The sequence below is a fragment of the Perkinsus marinus genome, assembly GCF_000006405.1.
Source record: "Perkinsus marinus ATCC 50983 genomic scaffold scf_1104296966226, whole genome shotgun sequence".
In the NCBI taxonomy this organism is placed as follows: Eukaryota; Perkinsozoa; order Perkinsida; family Perkinsidae; genus Perkinsus; species Perkinsus marinus.
Genome location: NW_003204003.1, coordinates 144,805 through 160,503, shown reverse-complemented (window position 1 = coordinate 160,503; position 15,699 = coordinate 144,805). Strand labels below are relative to the sequence as shown.

The 15,699-nt window shown below is 49.8% G+C and overlaps 6 protein-coding genes and 2 non-coding genes across 8 annotated transcripts; 1 reads left to right on the top strand and 7 right to left on the bottom strand.

Moving 5' to 3' along the window:
* Pmar_PMAR007679 (hypothetical protein) lies at positions 1–159 on the bottom strand (the record flags this gene model as incomplete). The annotated part of the gene is made up of 1 exon (XM_002769219.1): positions 1–159. A coding segment is annotated over one exon (159 nt), but the record flags the coding sequence as incomplete, so codon positions are not given.
* Positions 160–2,119: 1,960 nt separating this feature from the next.
* Pmar_PMAR007678 lies at positions 2,120–2,191 on the bottom strand. The gene has a single exon. It is a non-coding gene; the product is annotated as a tRNA-Ala (tRNA).
* Positions 2,192–3,184: 993 nt separating this feature from the next.
* Positions 3,185–4,040, bottom strand: Pmar_PMAR007677 (RAB6 protein, putative; the record flags this gene model as incomplete). Its single annotated transcript, XM_002769218.1, has 6 exons — positions 3,185–3,252; positions 3,300–3,462; positions 3,505–3,616; positions 3,665–3,749; positions 3,805–3,883; positions 3,930–4,040. 6 exons carry the CDS (start codon positions 4,038–4,040, stop codon positions 3,185–3,187), a joined length of 618 nt encoding a protein of 205 aa, XP_002769264.1.
* A 641-nt stretch (positions 4,041–4,681) lies between these two features.
* Positions 4,682–8,545, top strand: Pmar_PMAR007676 (myosin-9, putative; the record flags this gene model as incomplete). The annotated part of the gene is made up of 15 exons (XM_002769217.1): positions 4,682–5,089; positions 5,223–6,233; positions 6,277–6,366; positions 6,429–6,494; positions 6,594–6,707; positions 6,933–7,031; positions 7,080–7,178; positions 7,433–7,495; positions 7,544–7,639; positions 7,687–7,779; positions 7,834–7,887; positions 7,946–8,056; positions 8,103–8,201; positions 8,285–8,358; positions 8,392–8,545. 15 exons carry the CDS (start codon positions 4,682–4,684, stop codon positions 8,543–8,545), a joined length of 2,631 nt encoding a protein of 876 aa, XP_002769263.1.
* Positions 8,546–9,500: 955 nt separating this feature from the next.
* Pmar_PMAR007675 (Sjoegren syndrome/scleroderma autoantigen, putative) lies at positions 9,501–10,055 on the bottom strand (the record flags this gene model as incomplete). The annotated part of the gene is made up of 2 exons (XM_002769216.1): positions 9,501–9,848; positions 9,897–10,055. The coding sequence occupies 2 exons, from the start codon at positions 10,053–10,055 to the stop codon at positions 9,501–9,503; spliced, it is 507 nt and encodes a 168-aa protein (XP_002769262.1).
* Positions 10,056–10,205: 150 nt separating this feature from the next.
* Pmar_PMAR007674 (syntaxin-43, putative) lies at positions 10,206–11,639 on the bottom strand (the record flags this gene model as incomplete). Its single annotated transcript, XM_002769215.1, has 8 exons — positions 10,206–10,290; positions 10,337–10,428; positions 10,479–10,595; positions 10,720–10,827; positions 10,895–10,979; positions 11,192–11,301; positions 11,433–11,573; positions 11,619–11,639. 8 exons carry the CDS (start codon positions 11,637–11,639, stop codon positions 10,206–10,208), a joined length of 759 nt encoding a protein of 252 aa, XP_002769261.1.
* Positions 11,640–12,782: 1,143 nt separating this feature from the next.
* Pmar_PMAR007673 lies at positions 12,783–12,854 on the bottom strand. Its single transcript has one exon. It is a non-coding gene; the product is annotated as a tRNA-Gly (tRNA).
* Positions 12,855–14,439: 1,585 nt separating this feature from the next.
* Pmar_PMAR007672 (hypothetical protein) lies at positions 14,440–14,865 on the bottom strand (the record flags this gene model as incomplete). The annotated part of the gene is made up of 1 exon (XM_002769214.1): positions 14,440–14,865. One exon carries the CDS (start codon positions 14,863–14,865, stop codon positions 14,440–14,442), a length of 426 nt encoding a protein of 141 aa, XP_002769260.1.
* Positions 14,866–15,699: the final 834 nt, after the last annotated feature.

Genomic DNA, 15,699 nt, shown 5'->3' with positions numbered 1-15,699 from the left:
ATGCATGGCAAAGTACATCTTGATCACCAAAGCCGAGAAGTAGAAGACATATGCAAATCTCATCCACCCGCCCCCAGGAGGCGATCCTATCCGCCTTTCTGCGATTAACGTGATAAGAGTAAGCCCCCAGGCAAATACGCCAAGACCGCTGGAGAAAATCTGGCAAGAGAAGACGTATGCTGAGAGATGGGATGCTAGGGGGGACTTGCCTCGTAAGGAGCCAGCTTGGGTGCTTGCACCAACTCACTCTGACCTACTCGTGCATTCAGTTGACACAGCGGTATGACCATCAACACCTGAAATCGGCAGCTGTGGTAATACTATTTTTTAATCAGAAAATACGGTTACTACTACCAGTGCCATGAGCTCCTTGACTCCATGCCAGAAACGAGATCTCAGTTTCCACCGCCTCCCCTCGCCTTTCCGGAACACCTTCCACATCTTGCGTAGACGTATCAAACAAGTGATGACGAGGACGATGTGGGCCAAACCGATGAAAAACACATCCTCAAAGCAGGGGGTAAACCCTCGCAGTGCGAAGTACCTAAAGCCGTTACTGGTAGGAGCCGCTCAATACTGCGATGACTACTGATTGAGTTTTAGGCTAAAGAGCTCCTGCCACTCCCAGGGTTCGCAGAAATCACTTATAAAGGTGGTAGAAGGGGAATGCGCCGCCATAATGGGCTCGGTGAATTGATAAGGTAAAGGAATAGCACTGTAGCATTAGCGTTGTCGCTGAGTAGGACCACCACTCGGTGCCTCTCCTCTGGGGGCTACTCCCAGAAGCCACACCCGTTTTTGAGGACTACCAGTAACTCAATATGAAGCGCGGAAAGACCATTCAAACAACATGCCGGTGGGAGGACCATCTCCTTCCGTTCTATACAAGAGCAATGTGATGAGGCATGCTTGTGTGACTGCCCCTAGTAGGGCTGTGGAGTCTCCTTTCTAGTGACGCCCATCTGGATGGGCATCCCCAAAGCTGTTACTTCCCATCCTACCCCATCGCTAAGCAGCAGGCTTGCTCTCTTATCAGATCTCAACGTAACCGCGTGCATCACAGTCCCCCATCATTAGTGCTCATACGCACGACTGTATCTAAACTTTGGAGAGAGTTAGAAATTCGAGGTCTTCCGAATCTTAGTGCTCAGCCGATTGAAGTGCCAGTTGTCCCCGATTCGCCTTGTAATGGAATACGAAGTTTACTTCGGCTGCAACCTCATCGGCACCATTGCTGTGATGATGGTATTTTTCTATACCTATTGCAATGCCAAGCCCATAGGGAACAAACTGGAGTGATGAGGAGTGTCTTAATGAGCGAGGTGAGTGCAGGAGATGACTAAGGTCGCATGTATTGGAGGGCTTTAACCTGGGCAGCTTCTACGGGAGGTCTACCGCTCAGGGTGTTGAATTGGACGTGAAATTCTCATAGATGGAAGATGGGGTCGATTTCGTCTGTTTAGGTTTGACATTATTGGGACTATTTTGGTGATGAACTGGATGTGGATTCCCGTATCGGATTTGGAACTTCAGCAGCGGGAGCGCCATACCTTGTTTTTCGATGGATTAGTGTCGTGTTAGAGCTCTAGGACGGTTCGTAAGTGGAAACACCCCGTGTGACAACCTCAACCTATCGCAAGAGCTAAACAGTGACCTTGCTCCGTCGGCAGAGCGTTGTGGACAATATCGGCTATACGTCTTCGAGTTGGAGATGGAGGCGCGGCACGATTTCACTGTTGTGAGTGTACCATTGATAGCAGCTAACATCCGCAACCCGGCACACCACCATGCATCGTTTCATCATGGTCTGTTTTGAGGTTTCCTTATTTTTTATGCATTCGATGCAGACTTAACGTTATCGGTTGGAATATCTTCTATTATATCCGCGATTAGGATGCCGTTCGACGCCAAAGAAGGGAACCATTCCTATCAGGACTTCGGAATGTCACTCCTCAGAGTCGGTTTAGCCGCTACAACGTAGAGTGCACGTGATCCTACATTGCCAATTTAGGCCGAGGAAGGCAGTGATATTTACGGTTGATGTTGTTGCAATCAGAAAATATCATCGGAGATATCCAGGTTGTTCACCTGAAAATCTACGTAGCTCTCGCAGATAAACTGGACGTACCGGGATTTGAACCCGGGGCCTTCTGCATGCGAAGCAGACGTGATACCACTACACCATACGCCCTGATGAATTTGTTATGCAGGACCGGCAGTCTATAGTTAGTCAATGCGACTAGGTTCTTCAACACACTCGAACTTCATGGCCTTTGGTCGTAGTGTCTGGAGAGAGCCGACTCAAGCTTCCCTCTCTAGTAGTGACCGAGCGCTCCGGTAACGTACCCGAGTCTAGGCATTAGCTACTTCGAACTGCACGGGCACTACCAGCTGCCTCCCCGAAGAATACCAGTGAGTGGCCGACGCGATTTCTCGGAGCTCACGAGCAAATCACTCCTAAGTTTCTCGCCACGACAGCAACTTAAGAGAACGAGAGAATCTCGGTCTGCTCAAGTCCTCATATTGAGAACCTCAGTGGGCAGGGGTTCACATCATAATGAAGCACAGGCTTTGTGACGTCACGCAACCCGAGGGAAACCGGTCTATGCTATTTACCCCCGTCGGGCCCAGTGCATTCGTCGATACCACTCGCAATGTGAACCAAAGGCTTTATCCGAAACACGACAGCGAACCTCAATTTCACAACGGAGCTCATAGAGCGAGTGCGTGCGCGCTGGGAAAGGTAGAAAATGGGCCAGCTCTAAAAGCCACGTCTAGTGCCAACCGATACTGTCAGCAGCCTAAGACTGATACCTATCCTTACACACATCATGCTCTTGTGTGATGAGTAGTGCGAGGACAGTCCAAGAGCAGTAACCTTCCCACACATGAACACGCCTAACACGTGCCAGTGCTTATCAGTTACACTGTTACTCTCCATTCTCTCCCTTCCTCAGAATTATATTATATTGACAATCGACCGATCCACAAAGCAAACCAATGTCCCGGGTTCGATCCAAACAATCGACATCTCTCCAAAATTACAAATGTAAACACAAGTCCGCATTGAAGGATGGAGGGTAGTGATCGATAATACACGGAGAGAAGCAGATCTTCTTAACAGCATACCCGATTGGCGCTTCCGTTGAGACCAAAAACTGTCGTCGCATTACCCACGAGGATATTAACATGCACATTTCCTAGCGTGCTCCTCAGGCTCAGAGTTACTAGCGTTCAGCTGAATATCAACGACTGAGACGAGCGAGCAATCTCGTAGGAAGGACCGATGATAGTATTACTCTGATTCTGCCCTTGCTGACCAGCTCCTTGATCATTGGATTGAGGTAAGGCGGCAGCAAGCTTCCTGAATAGGGCCTTAATGTTGTACCCAGCCTTAGCACTGCACTCGGTAAACATAACGCCCTGCTCCTTAGCCTTCTGCTCTCCTTCTTCCGTAGAAACCTGGTGGTCACGTAGAGTAGTGATATATGGGAACTAAAATACCTGTCGTTTGTCGGCTAAATCTGTCTTGTTGCCCACAAGCATTATAATGACATCATTACCCCTCTCCGTACGGACATCGTCGATCCACTTCTCACAATTCATAAAGGATGCCCTAAAACACGTCTGTTCCTACTATTCACAAGAACCTCATCTTTTCTACTTGTTGGTGATATCGTACACCACAACAGCTACACTGCTATCCCGAATGTAGGAAGGAATAAGAGACCGGAAGCGCTCCTGGCCAGCTGAAGGGACGAACCAACGATAACCTCTACCACACCTCCGCCACATTATCCCTACCAGTATCCCAAAGCTGGAGTCTAACAGTACGGTCCTCAAGGTACATCGTCTTGCTAAGGAAGTCGATGCCAATAGTGGCCTAAAGAGAGAGAGGTATGTGAACCGTCGAGACGTGGCGCTTCTACCTGATAATTGGAGTCGAAGGTATCGTACATGAACCTAGTAATGATAGAGGTCTTCCCGACGGCCTGCTCTCCGAGGAAAACAAGCTTGTATTTGTTCAAGCCGCTGCTCATAATCAGATTTATTATAACTGGCAAAGTCCGAACTCATCGTTCTACCACTGGCGAAAGCTTATACGAGACTTGACGCTTTTTCAAACAGAAACAATTTCACTCAGGCGTAGCGCAGGTGGCGTCGTTTAGTACAACTCCACGGGATGACGGAGCACACAATGCAACTCGAGCAGTAGGGATGAGCTACTGCTCATGAATGCATCTATAGTATGCTCACCTCTACTTCTGATACCCATTCTAGCGGCTTAAACTCACGATGAATGTGAGAAAAGCTCGACTTATCCGCTGACCGTTGGTTATTGCTCGTCGTCACCATTGAGGAATTGCAAGATTCTTCAAGTGAGCAAGTTTGTCTCGTTGGTACTCGTTGTGTTTTCATCGCGTCGTTGACCCATGAGATGCGAGAAGGGAGTGAGAGCAGTTCGATAGGAAGCATCTCTGGCCGAAGACGGCAACATTCTCGCATGTCCGAGAGGATCGCCAAAGACAGGTGACGTGAATCGGGAGTCTTAAAGCCACCTCTCACTAAGGGGGGGCTTCAGTCAGTACTGTATTCGACCTGGTTACATCTTTGTTTAATTCGCCAGTACGAAACACAGGAAACTCTCTTATTCTCTCATCTGTTCAGACTAGACGACACAATGGGAGAAATGAGCACCATGAAGCCAACTCTGCCAGATCACCATCTTTCCGAAGAGATCTATGCTGAAGGTACGCGTATCAATGGGCTCTACGATGAGGCTAGACAGCTCGAGGATGCAGCCGCTAAGCGAACACGCCTTTTCAACGAGAAACTATCACGCTTAGAGGAAGAACTACGTCGAACTATTCTGGAAGCCACTGAGAACTCTAACATGTATGAGGTCCGTATTCGAACGCTTGACGAGGAAGCAGGCAATCTTAAGGCTTTGCTGAGGACCAGCGAGAGGCAGTCCTCTGACCTGGCAGGAGAAAACGCTAAACTCAAGGAGGAAATAACAGAGCTCAAGATGAAAACTGAGAGCTTCGACAGAAAGGCATCTGAGTATAGGACCGAGGTTGAATCCATGGTAGGCTTGCGGACCTAATTCGTATCTTACATCGTCCAACCTAGAGATACGTTGTGTGAAACATGTTGTGCGACATTCTCCATCGCCTATTCAATGAAGTCGTTATTTCCACAACCACACAACTACTTCTCAGATAAAACTGTCAGAGCACGACAAGGCTAGATGCAAAGATCTCGAAATGCAAATCACAGACCTGGAAGACCTCAGAGCTGGGGAGCGCTCCCGCGATCTGGCCCGGATCCGCGAACTCGAACGGGGGCTCGAAGCTGCCCAGAGGAAAGCTGATGAGCTGAAAGAACGACTGAATGAGCCGCGCTACACCGAAGGGCCGGACTTTGGGGTCCAGGCGGACCTCCCTGATGTGGAGATGGTAGGGGAATGCGAGAGGTTGAAGAGCTTGCTCCGTAGAGTCTCTGAGGGTGGTTACGCTGACGGCTCGCTTGGCGGGGTTCCGTGTAACCGCTCGGGTGTCTGTGAGTTAAGACTGCCAATTGACTGGAGTAGCCGACCTTATGCTGTTGAAGTTGAGGTCTCGGTAGACAAGGATAGATGGTCAGCAGCAGGCATGCTGCAGTTAGGAGACGGCTCAGAGAAGGGGTGCTCCCCAACTGACGGCGACGTCCCCTTGGAACTTCTCATGATCGTGGACCGCACTGGAGAGGAGGTCGTCGGGCAGTTCCTCATGAGCCTATCAGACCGCGGCCTTTTCACTATCGGTCTCGAACGGAATAATCGCGGTTGGGACCTCAGGGTGCGGTTGCGGTATGGATCTCGAGTGCCGCAGTTAGAGCGTCTCCTGAAGAATGCACAGGAGGAAAAGTCCATGCTGTTGGCTGACGTGGCCAAGGCCAGAGATCTAGAGAACGCGTTGGAGAGCGCTCGAGCTGAGCGGAGCCTTCTAGTCGGCGAGAGGGACTCAGCCAGAGAAGAGCTGCGTGCAGCGAAGACAGCGTTAGCGGCGGAGAGGGATGCCAAAAGACGCCTGGAGGAGGGCGGAGCGGAGCTTGTACCGAAAGAGCCTTCCCGCTTTGAAATTGATGTGGTGTTCGATCAGGAGGCCACGACTAAGTCCAGAGTTGAGGAGGAGCGGAGGAGGGGGGACTCCTTACAGAGAGAGGTAGAAAGGCTCAGACACAGCCAGCAGGTGAGACGTGGCTCGATATGTATCTGTACCATGTTGGTCCCAGGATCCGTATCGACGGGAATCCGGTCAGGCTGAGAGGCGCGATGGTCAATATCGAAGTCGCGTGTCGAAGAGCCTTATAGGTGGTGACGAGGTGGACGTTTTCAGGAGATCAGTGGGTATCGTGAGTACGCAGATGTGGCATCGTCACTTTAGGACACTACACATCCTGAGGTCCACCGAGGTAGAATGACCGACAACAGGCCCAACCTGCCAGCCACGGTAGGCTGTTGTCGAACTGCTTTTCAGCATCATGCGGTTCTCTGGCGTTCCCTCCGGGCCTGTGCCACTACCATAGAAATCACCACCTTGCTGCCTCAGACTAACGGATACTCGCGCAGTCCAGACCCTCACTACCCTCCTTCCCCCCTTCACATTCTACAGTCGGAGATCGACCGTCTTAGGGATGAGCTCAGTGCCTATGAGAGTGGTTGGGTAGGAAGAAGGATATTGCGGAGCAGTGTGGGAGAATATGCACATGGTCAACCACATGTGTTGGTGACAATATGAAAATTCTGAGGAAATTTTGGAAATTTCTCATTGGTTTCTGCACACTTCTACCCCAAGTCGTGTGTTAACTTCTAAGAAAACTCTTCAACTTCACTGAGGAGATATCCCAGCACTGTTTCGGAGTACCGTTCACGCTCCGCCTGGTGATAGGCTCCCGACCTAGCGGCTCTTCTGGCGTCTACCCGGGACAGGGCGACGAGGGCCGAGATGGAGGTGGCTGAGCTGCAGGCTGTAGTCGAGGGTCGCGGAGTAGGCTCGCGTCATGTTGCCCTTTGTGTCAAGAAAGGGATCTCGCAGGTATCGGGTTTGACGCCGATGTTGGATGGAGAGAGGAGGAGGGGAGATCAGGCCGAGAGAGAGGTCCTCAGGCTTAAGGAGGAGATACGTAGGAGACAGGTAGCCTCTCTAGGGTAGAGGGGAGGGGACACTCGGGCTGGTCTAGGAATATGGTCGGGATAGCGAGGCGTTGATGCGTCGAGCCGAGGCGGGCTGAGGAGGAAGTGAGGCGGTTGAGGTGGGAACTTGACAGGTGCCAGCAGGCTGAGGTACGCGGGATTCAGCACGGGATACCTCCTATGTTCCACGCTAAGTCGTTCACTCTGCTGTTCCTCTGCTCTACCCCCAAGCCCTCACCGAGCGAGAGCGTTTAGGTTAGCGATAGTGTTTATACCGAGAACGCCGAGATGGAGATTCGGCGGCTACGGGAGGAATACGTAGGAGTATCACAGCTCGATACTGGGATGGCTATTCAACGTGCTCAGGCCACTCTGATGCATCGAGAGCAGCTCAGTGCTGAGTGGACCGAGGAGGAGATCAGGCGTCTTAGAGACGAGCTGGAGGCCTTCGAACAGGGACATGTATCCTACTGTCCTTCTTATACCCATCCTCAGTAGACTTTCTGCAGAACCCCGACCTTGCCCGAATCGTCGACCAGGAGAGGGCGAGAGCAGCACGGGCAGAGGCGGAGGTGCGAAGGCTCCGCGAGGAACTTCGGAGGGTGAGAGGCATCTCGATGCCTTAGCTCACGCAACTGGTCGTCTCTTGTCCTCAGTCTGGAAGTGCTCACGTCAGCGTCGAGCTGAGAGGTGTTCCCGACCAGCCCAGGGTGAGTACATGCAGTAGACCTTATAGGTAGCGGTGACAGTGTTCTTCCGGTTCATCAGAGTCCCTCTCCCGATCTCTGGGAGCTGGAGAAGGAGCGTTGCCGTGCCCAACAGGCGGAGGCCGAGGTACGCCGTATGCATGAGGAGCTTCGCATAATAGAAGGATCGGAAGTGATCCCAGAGTCTCTCAAGAACCCCAATGACAGTATCTGTTCAGTGTCCCGACATATTCCCTGCCCTTGATGCTGAGCGGCGGCGGGCGGAGCGAGCAGAGAGGGAGGTCCTGCAGCTCATGGAGGATCTCCGAGTCGCTCAAGTAGGAACTTCTCTGCTCACCTCCCTCCTCTACCTCCCGCGCCTGTTAGTCTTGTGGGTCCTGTTCGTTGGGCCCAATCCTAGACGATGAGCGCCGACGGGCTGCGTGTGCTGAGAAAGAGGTATGTCGCCTCCAACGAGAACTCTGTGAACTACGAGTAAGGGCAACGCCTCATTCTGATTCAATTCAGTGTGTCCCTTCAGAATCTCGGTCTGAGCTCTGACCAGTCGAGTGACTTCGACATGGTCCTCCATCTACAACAACACATCCAGGTCTTACGTAATGACCTCGACAGAGCTCTGCGAGACCGTTACGAGACTTCCCGAGCCCCTCTTCCTGCCTAGGCCATGCTCATCCTTGTTAATGTACTTGATGTGTTACTGTTTGTCCAGGTGTCCTTTGAGCCCCATTTCGTGTGTATTGTGAGTCGTAAATTAGCACCGGCGGTTACTCAGGGTTGCTCTCCAACACCTAACGAACGAGAGCGGTACGAGCGGATTGTATCTGTACTCCTTATCTCATCGTCGTCATCTCATCATCATCTCAACACTATCGTCGGAAGAGACGGTACCGAACTACTTACACTAATTCATATTACTCATATTGATAAGTTGATACAAATTCACATCCCACTATCGGGGCCTCAGTTTAAGTTGCAAATAATAAACCATCAGCACTCTTCTGCTCTGGCGATAGTATCATCATGATTCCTTCGTTGGTGAGTGAATTGTACAGAGTGAACTCAATACAGCATTCGTAGCAATGAAATGTTTCAGATAGGCAGTGCTACTTCATCAGACGACTTGTCTCCGAAAGCCAAACGCTTAGCTCTTCCCCTTTTCGAATTGACCTCAATATTCCACCCTTGAATTCGCGTACTTTTCTGAGTCTTTCACTCATACTGCCCGACGCGTGTCCCGTCCGGGTTGAACCACAACAGTACACGTCTAAAATGTCGTTCTCAAGGTGAACAGGGTTATACTACAGTCGCTTGACAGCCTTCTAGAGAAGATCGCCTCGTATTGTAAGTAGCTAATCACCAAACTAGGTGAAAGGCGGCGCGTGGTACCCATGTAGGTGCCCACATCTGAGATATGGTAGGTTTGTATCGGCGTGTCACCGGCATGTGAGCACAGTGGGAGACTTACAAAGAGGGTGAACGACGAAGAACAGAATTGCAGATGGAGGTTAATGCAATAGCAGATTAGCCCCAAGCGACATGATAAAAATATTAACATACTTGTGTGAATCAACAACAAGGTCGTAGATGTACCCTCACAGTGGAAACGTAATTTTTACTCAGTGTTTGGACAACCTCTCGATCATCTCGGAGCAACTTCCCATGGTCGCTATAATACGGTCGATCGAGTCAACATCAACAGCATCGTCTAGCCTCTTCGAAAGGTAATTCATCTTCTTCTCGAGAGACTCTGGAAGGCATTCAATCACACAAACGTTCTTCCCTCGTATGCGATAAAGATGAGGCAACTCACCAGTCGCTGTTCGCCTCCATCCTGTGGACTTTTCTTCAGTTTTCACTTCAACAGAATCAGCCTTGTCAATGCACGCCGACTGCTGCAATTGCTCTTCCCTCTGCTCGACCGGACTTGTTGACTGCTGGGGAATACCGTTGTTGATCTTCGGTGCCTAAACAGAGGAGAGTACCCGAGATGGTCGGGCCTGGCTAGGTGGTACCTCATCAGTGGGCCATTCAGTATGGCAACCGACACACATCATCTTCACTCGATCAGGACTCCGCATAAGAGGGATGCAGCATTGTGGACAGGATTCACCGAGCATTGCCCAACCCTTGAGGAGGTACTCTCCAATAGCTGCTGACGTGTCGGATGGCATGATGATAGGAATCACAGTCTAAAGCATACCACAACATGGTCAACTTTCGATCGAATAGTGTAAGAACAACAGATGTGGACATCTTGAAATGCGACGGTTAATGATAATGGTATTAAAGCGAATCTCAGCAAGTGCCTCATTGAGGCGAAGTCAAGCACTCCTGTAAGCGATAATGATGATGTTGAGGAATATGAACATGGCCAAGATCAGTATGCACTTCATCACACGGCTCGATCTGAAAAACATGACATGATGACACACTGCAGCTTCATCAATACTACCGTTGTGCTCTCTCAGCCTGAGTCAACTGGACGTTGGCCTCCCTCGTTTGGTCAACCGCGTGTTCCATATTATAGTCGATACGGTCGAGCACCTATCACCATCACGTTCGCAAGGAACCCTCTCTATAGCCACTGTTGATACCGTGCCTTGGTCAATGACCAGCACCGCGAGTTCCTTGAATATTTGGTTCAACTCTATTATCGATTGAGCGATCTTGCCAATCTCCTTGGACCGCTGTGTTGCATTGACTTCCAGTGCCTGCCGAAGACCGTAGACAAGAGCAAGAGCTCAGCCGCACCACAATAAATGTCGCATTCGATGAGAGTATTAATGCCACGAATGAGTTTATAAGATACTCCCCTTGAGAAAGTCCCATTATCACCTCTAGTTCAAGGACCTGCTGATCATCGAAGCCGGCATCATCGAGGACCCCCTTCCCCCGGCTTTCCCCATCATCTTCCCAAAGATTCACATTTTGCCTCTGTCGAACCTACATCATCAACGAACGAGTGATATCGGCTAAATGCTTTGCATATGGGTATTAATAGTAGTAGTACCTCCTTCAAAAATTTCCCTTGCATGGATTTGAACTCGCCACTCAGCCCCTGCATCCGATTTGCCAATGCCCGAGCGGCGTTTTTTCTGAGTCAACAAACGAAGTGACAAAATAATCTCCTCTAGACTGCATAGGCCCGAAGAGGAATTCGCTCGAGTAATTGAGATCCTTCCCGGTACATAAACACACTTGAACACTCCCCATAAACGACTAAAACTACGACGGTTTTTTTTGTTTTTTTCTCCGACCTACCTCAGTAAGTATCGAATGAATAAGCACCACTCACAGTCCGTATTACCGGCACTCCTCCATCTTCGAATCTTCACCTGGGGTGCTCCGGACGAGATCCTTCAGTCGAATCTCGCACTTTCGAAAAAGCTGATTGACTGCTGTTGATATCGCATCCAGCTGAGAGCGCACAGAATGAAGTCGATCTGGACAATTGCCATTTCATCGAAAGTCTCCAGCTGGATGCCACATAAAACAGCAGTCCCAGACTTTAAACCATGCGTAACATATTTAACCTGTGGAAGTACTACCTCTGCATCTTGTAAAGACTCAGAGCCCGAATGATCATCGAAAACCTTGAGGAGCCTCTTCTGCTGCACACTTCGCAACTGCGATAATCGTTCCTTAATTTGAGTGAGGTAGTCACTGATCTCCGTTTGGATATCGAACCACTGACAAAGACCACTATAATGCTCAGAGGCTTTCCTTCAGACTACTTGAGGCGGCAACGTTGCCATTTCCACATCCACCACCTCATGATTAGAAACGTTGCTTCCTGTCGAAGTCAAGAGGTACCGGTTGTGATTGCTCGATTGTCTTCCAAGTCCCGAGCTTGCAACTGAACTGTAACGATAAGGAGCCCACTCTCCCTCTGATCGACGAAGTCCAAGAGCCATGCACTCGCCTTTAACTTGCCTGTGGATGTATTGGATCTCGTGGTGCTTCCTCCTGAATCTCCTAGAAGGGAATACCCTGCAAAGCGGTTCTTCCGATGCTTGTGGTCGTTGCGATACTTAACGAAGAGGACTGTCAGGTTGCGGACCGGTCCACAGTCCATCACACAGGCGTTTTCATTTACGGGCGACATCATAACTGCATTTCGGCGCTACATTAGAAATGGATACGATGAACAGCCGTGCACTTCTAGGAAGAGATATCCCTCGTTATAAATCCAGCCTGGCCCTACTCTCCACAGTTCACAGGGAAAGCTCGTGTGAAATTCAAGATCCAAGAGCAAAGGACGGACTCCAAAGAAAGACAAATCGAAGTGTCACACAGGTGAAAACTGTTATACAAGGCAACCAGATTCCTAAACTGCTATAGAAGACAACCATCGCACGTATCTTTTCCTGAAAATGAGGGCTCTCTGTTATCAACTGAGGACAGCAACGGTAAATGCTGCCGATACCGGGCATCCAATCCAGCTCTTCACTAACGTTAGGAGTTGTTCTAATTGAGGTTCCGTCAGAACAACATGACGTCCGATATGCACAACTCCGTTGACACCCCCCCCCCCCTCCCTCCCCCCCAGAGAGCTGTTCCCCATTGGACCGAATCGGGTTGCTGCCGCCTTTAAATGAAAACGCCTCGGCTCGAGAATGTTAGGTCGGAGAAGCAGGGCATCACTCTGTGGAGGTTGGTTTACCGACTGTGCCTGAGAATTCCAAACGGTCTGTGTTGCCACTAGTCTTAGACTAGTAGTGGTATCGTCTACTTCGTGGATTGGCAATTAAACATTCCGTGGCGCGCGAATGAGCCAAAGGGTGTCACGGACAAGATTTCGCTGGCGCCACGCTCTCAAGAAAAGTCTCAAGTGTTCTCGCCGTCTGATATACACATATGGTACACAAAGAAAGTCTCTTTAGAAAACTTCATAAGCATGCACCGCCCGGGAATCGAACCCGGACCATCTGCTTGGAAGGCAGATATCCTAACCATTAGACTAGCGGTGCTTACATACCTCATATCGATATTCGCACTTTGTTCACACTCCTTGAGCGGTATTCCGATACTGATTCATGGATCAAACGTAGGAACCAATTCTTATCCGTTAGCGCTCGAACGCTGATCGATGAGGCAATTTATTGGGGAAGGTTAAAGTGAGGCGCACAAGAACTATACGGAGTGCCTCCACGATTTGACCCAACTCTCCTCATCCCAAGTTATCCAGGAGGCCTATGTTGCACCGCGGGGATGCATAGCGATAAATCATTGCTAAGTAGGTGCGACAGAGGTACAACTACAGCGGTGATGTCCCAGCCAACTTGGGCGGGTCAGGAAAGATAGCCCATCGCCGACCTTATTCGATTATCACCTCTCGATATCAACGAATGGATGCTGCTTGACAGCAGCTGTGAGCAGGGCTAGTAGTCGGACCGGTCGATCGTCCCTCAACACGTTGGCTATTATTTGATGTTGCCCACCGTGTGCTAGCAACCTTAGGAAAATAGCCAACATCTTCTACCGAACCGACTGCCCATGGTAGATAACAAATCAGGCATGCTTTCTACGTAGTTGACTAGCAAGAACTGACTCTCGAATCCAGCATATTGAATAAAGAGCCGTCGATATCTGGGCCCAATAATATTTGCGACTTGAACGTTAACAATCTGGACCCTTATAGGGTACGTGCTCGTCCAGAACTATCCTGGCAGGACATCGACGGCGAAGAAATGCGCGATCGCGTGGAACGATGCTTCAACCTCCGTGCTGTTCCCGCGAATCTCCAAGTTGGACGTCGCATTCACCCTCAAGGAAAAGGTTTTTGCGTCGGTGTTGAGAAGATCCACAAACCTTTTCCGTATTTTTCGAAGAAGGCATCCAGAATAGCGAGCCGAAAAGAGTCTTCAGCTTGTAGAATAGTTCTCCAAATGGTTGTGGGATCAAATACGTCGCAACGTATAGCCACCTCTCGCACAAGCGGACAGATTCCCTGGACTAGGTCCAGCAGCGAACACTCCGGAACACAGCGGAGCACCCGCGGCTCGACAGGATACCACAGTAGGAGCAGCAGCAAGTGAATGGGTCAGTCATGTACGTCTTGTGCGCCCAACGACGCTATTGCTGCTGTGACCTGATATGTGATTCACATAATGTGAAGAACCCGCAAGTCTACCATTCCGATGCAGTGCAGAGAGCAGAATTATAGCGACACTCATTATATCTTCAGCATACTATTGAAAATCCCGGCTGAACGTATCTTCAGCGTAGAACGAATTACGACCTAATACGGCATATAAGGGACACGACGGGAATTTTGTCCACGAACTATTCCATGATCTCCCCATAGATATGCCCTACTCTATCTACTCCTCCGACTGCGATACGAATAGATACCCCACTCCTCGGAATTCGCGCTTACTTCACAAACGCAACGATTGAACGATGAAGCTGAGTGAGACACTAACATAAAGTTCATTATGCTAAGACGAATCAAGCTTAACTTAGATGCATACAATCTAAATGAGCGCCCACTCACCGTGGAGCACTCAGGATGTCCTATTCAAAGCTTGTATACACAGCGAGATACGACAAGACTTAAAGGCTTGGGCAAGGATAAGGCTTACCAACACAGTCAGAGTCGGTACTCTGGAAGCAAAGACTTCCATCGTCCTTCTCTAGGATGCCAAAGCACACAGGAGGACTCTGCCAAGACTTGCAGTACGAGCCCCACTTCGAGTTCTTGCAACTACTCAAACCGTTGCAGACATCCTCACAACTGGGAGGAACCACTGGGCAGGAGACGGGCGTGTAGACAGAATCATCACAGGAAGAATCAGCTGGTTGGAAGCAATAGCCATCACCCTTTTGCAGGAGACCAAAGCACACACCATTGCCCTTACAGTAAGATCCCCAACCGTAGCTTGCACAAGAGGGAGTCTCATCACACAACTGCTGGCAGTAATCATCAGAGCTTGCTAAAGCTAGACCAAGGAGAGTGGCCACAACCGCGAAAGATTTCATGGGAAAATGAGAACAAAGGGAAAAAATTCCAACACTGACAAGAGCGTTCAAATATCTGGAGAAACGTGTGAGAGTGAACTGGACAGATATGATAACTGGTGAGGAATCGGTGATGAACTTAGCTTAGCGAAGCGAATCATATACAGCCCACAGTACTCACACTATGGGACAATGAAGAGAATATGGAACAACCGCGATATTGCTTCACATGGACGTGATATTGGGAGCAACTAGAGAGAGATAGATCAAACTGTCGTCATAGTGGCGCATCGCTGGAGACCTCGTCATTTCGTACCTTCTGAAGGTATAGCGACACGATGGTCGTGAATCTAACTAATGCTGTGGCGATCTCGAAGCGAATCCCGAGGAAGCCCATGAACCAAGATACCCTAGGCTAATCCAAGAGGTCAGTGGACAAGCTCTGTAGTCGGCAATGAACCCCAGAGCACTCTAGATACAGCCCACCGCTTCGCAACTATGGTATGTACTGGAGAGCCTCGTGGAGATGATGAAAGTGGATGATCATTACGGTTATGACGACGAGAGGAGTCACGCTAGCTATCACGTCCAAGAAAGAACAGTACGCAGGCAGAAAAGGGTGGAGAACAGTGCCAGTATCTTCTTGGAAGAATGACAACTGTAAGAAATGCAGCTGAACCGTATCGAGAAGCCCCATCGCCCAGTGACATAACACAACACGGGCCACAAACTAGACGGTTTTGCCGTTGCTATAGCTACTAGCTTCAGGGCCACTATGAGAGAGATCCAACTTGGAGGAAATCAGCAATGACCTCACGTGCAACAGATGGGCGAAGACGATATAAATGATAGTGG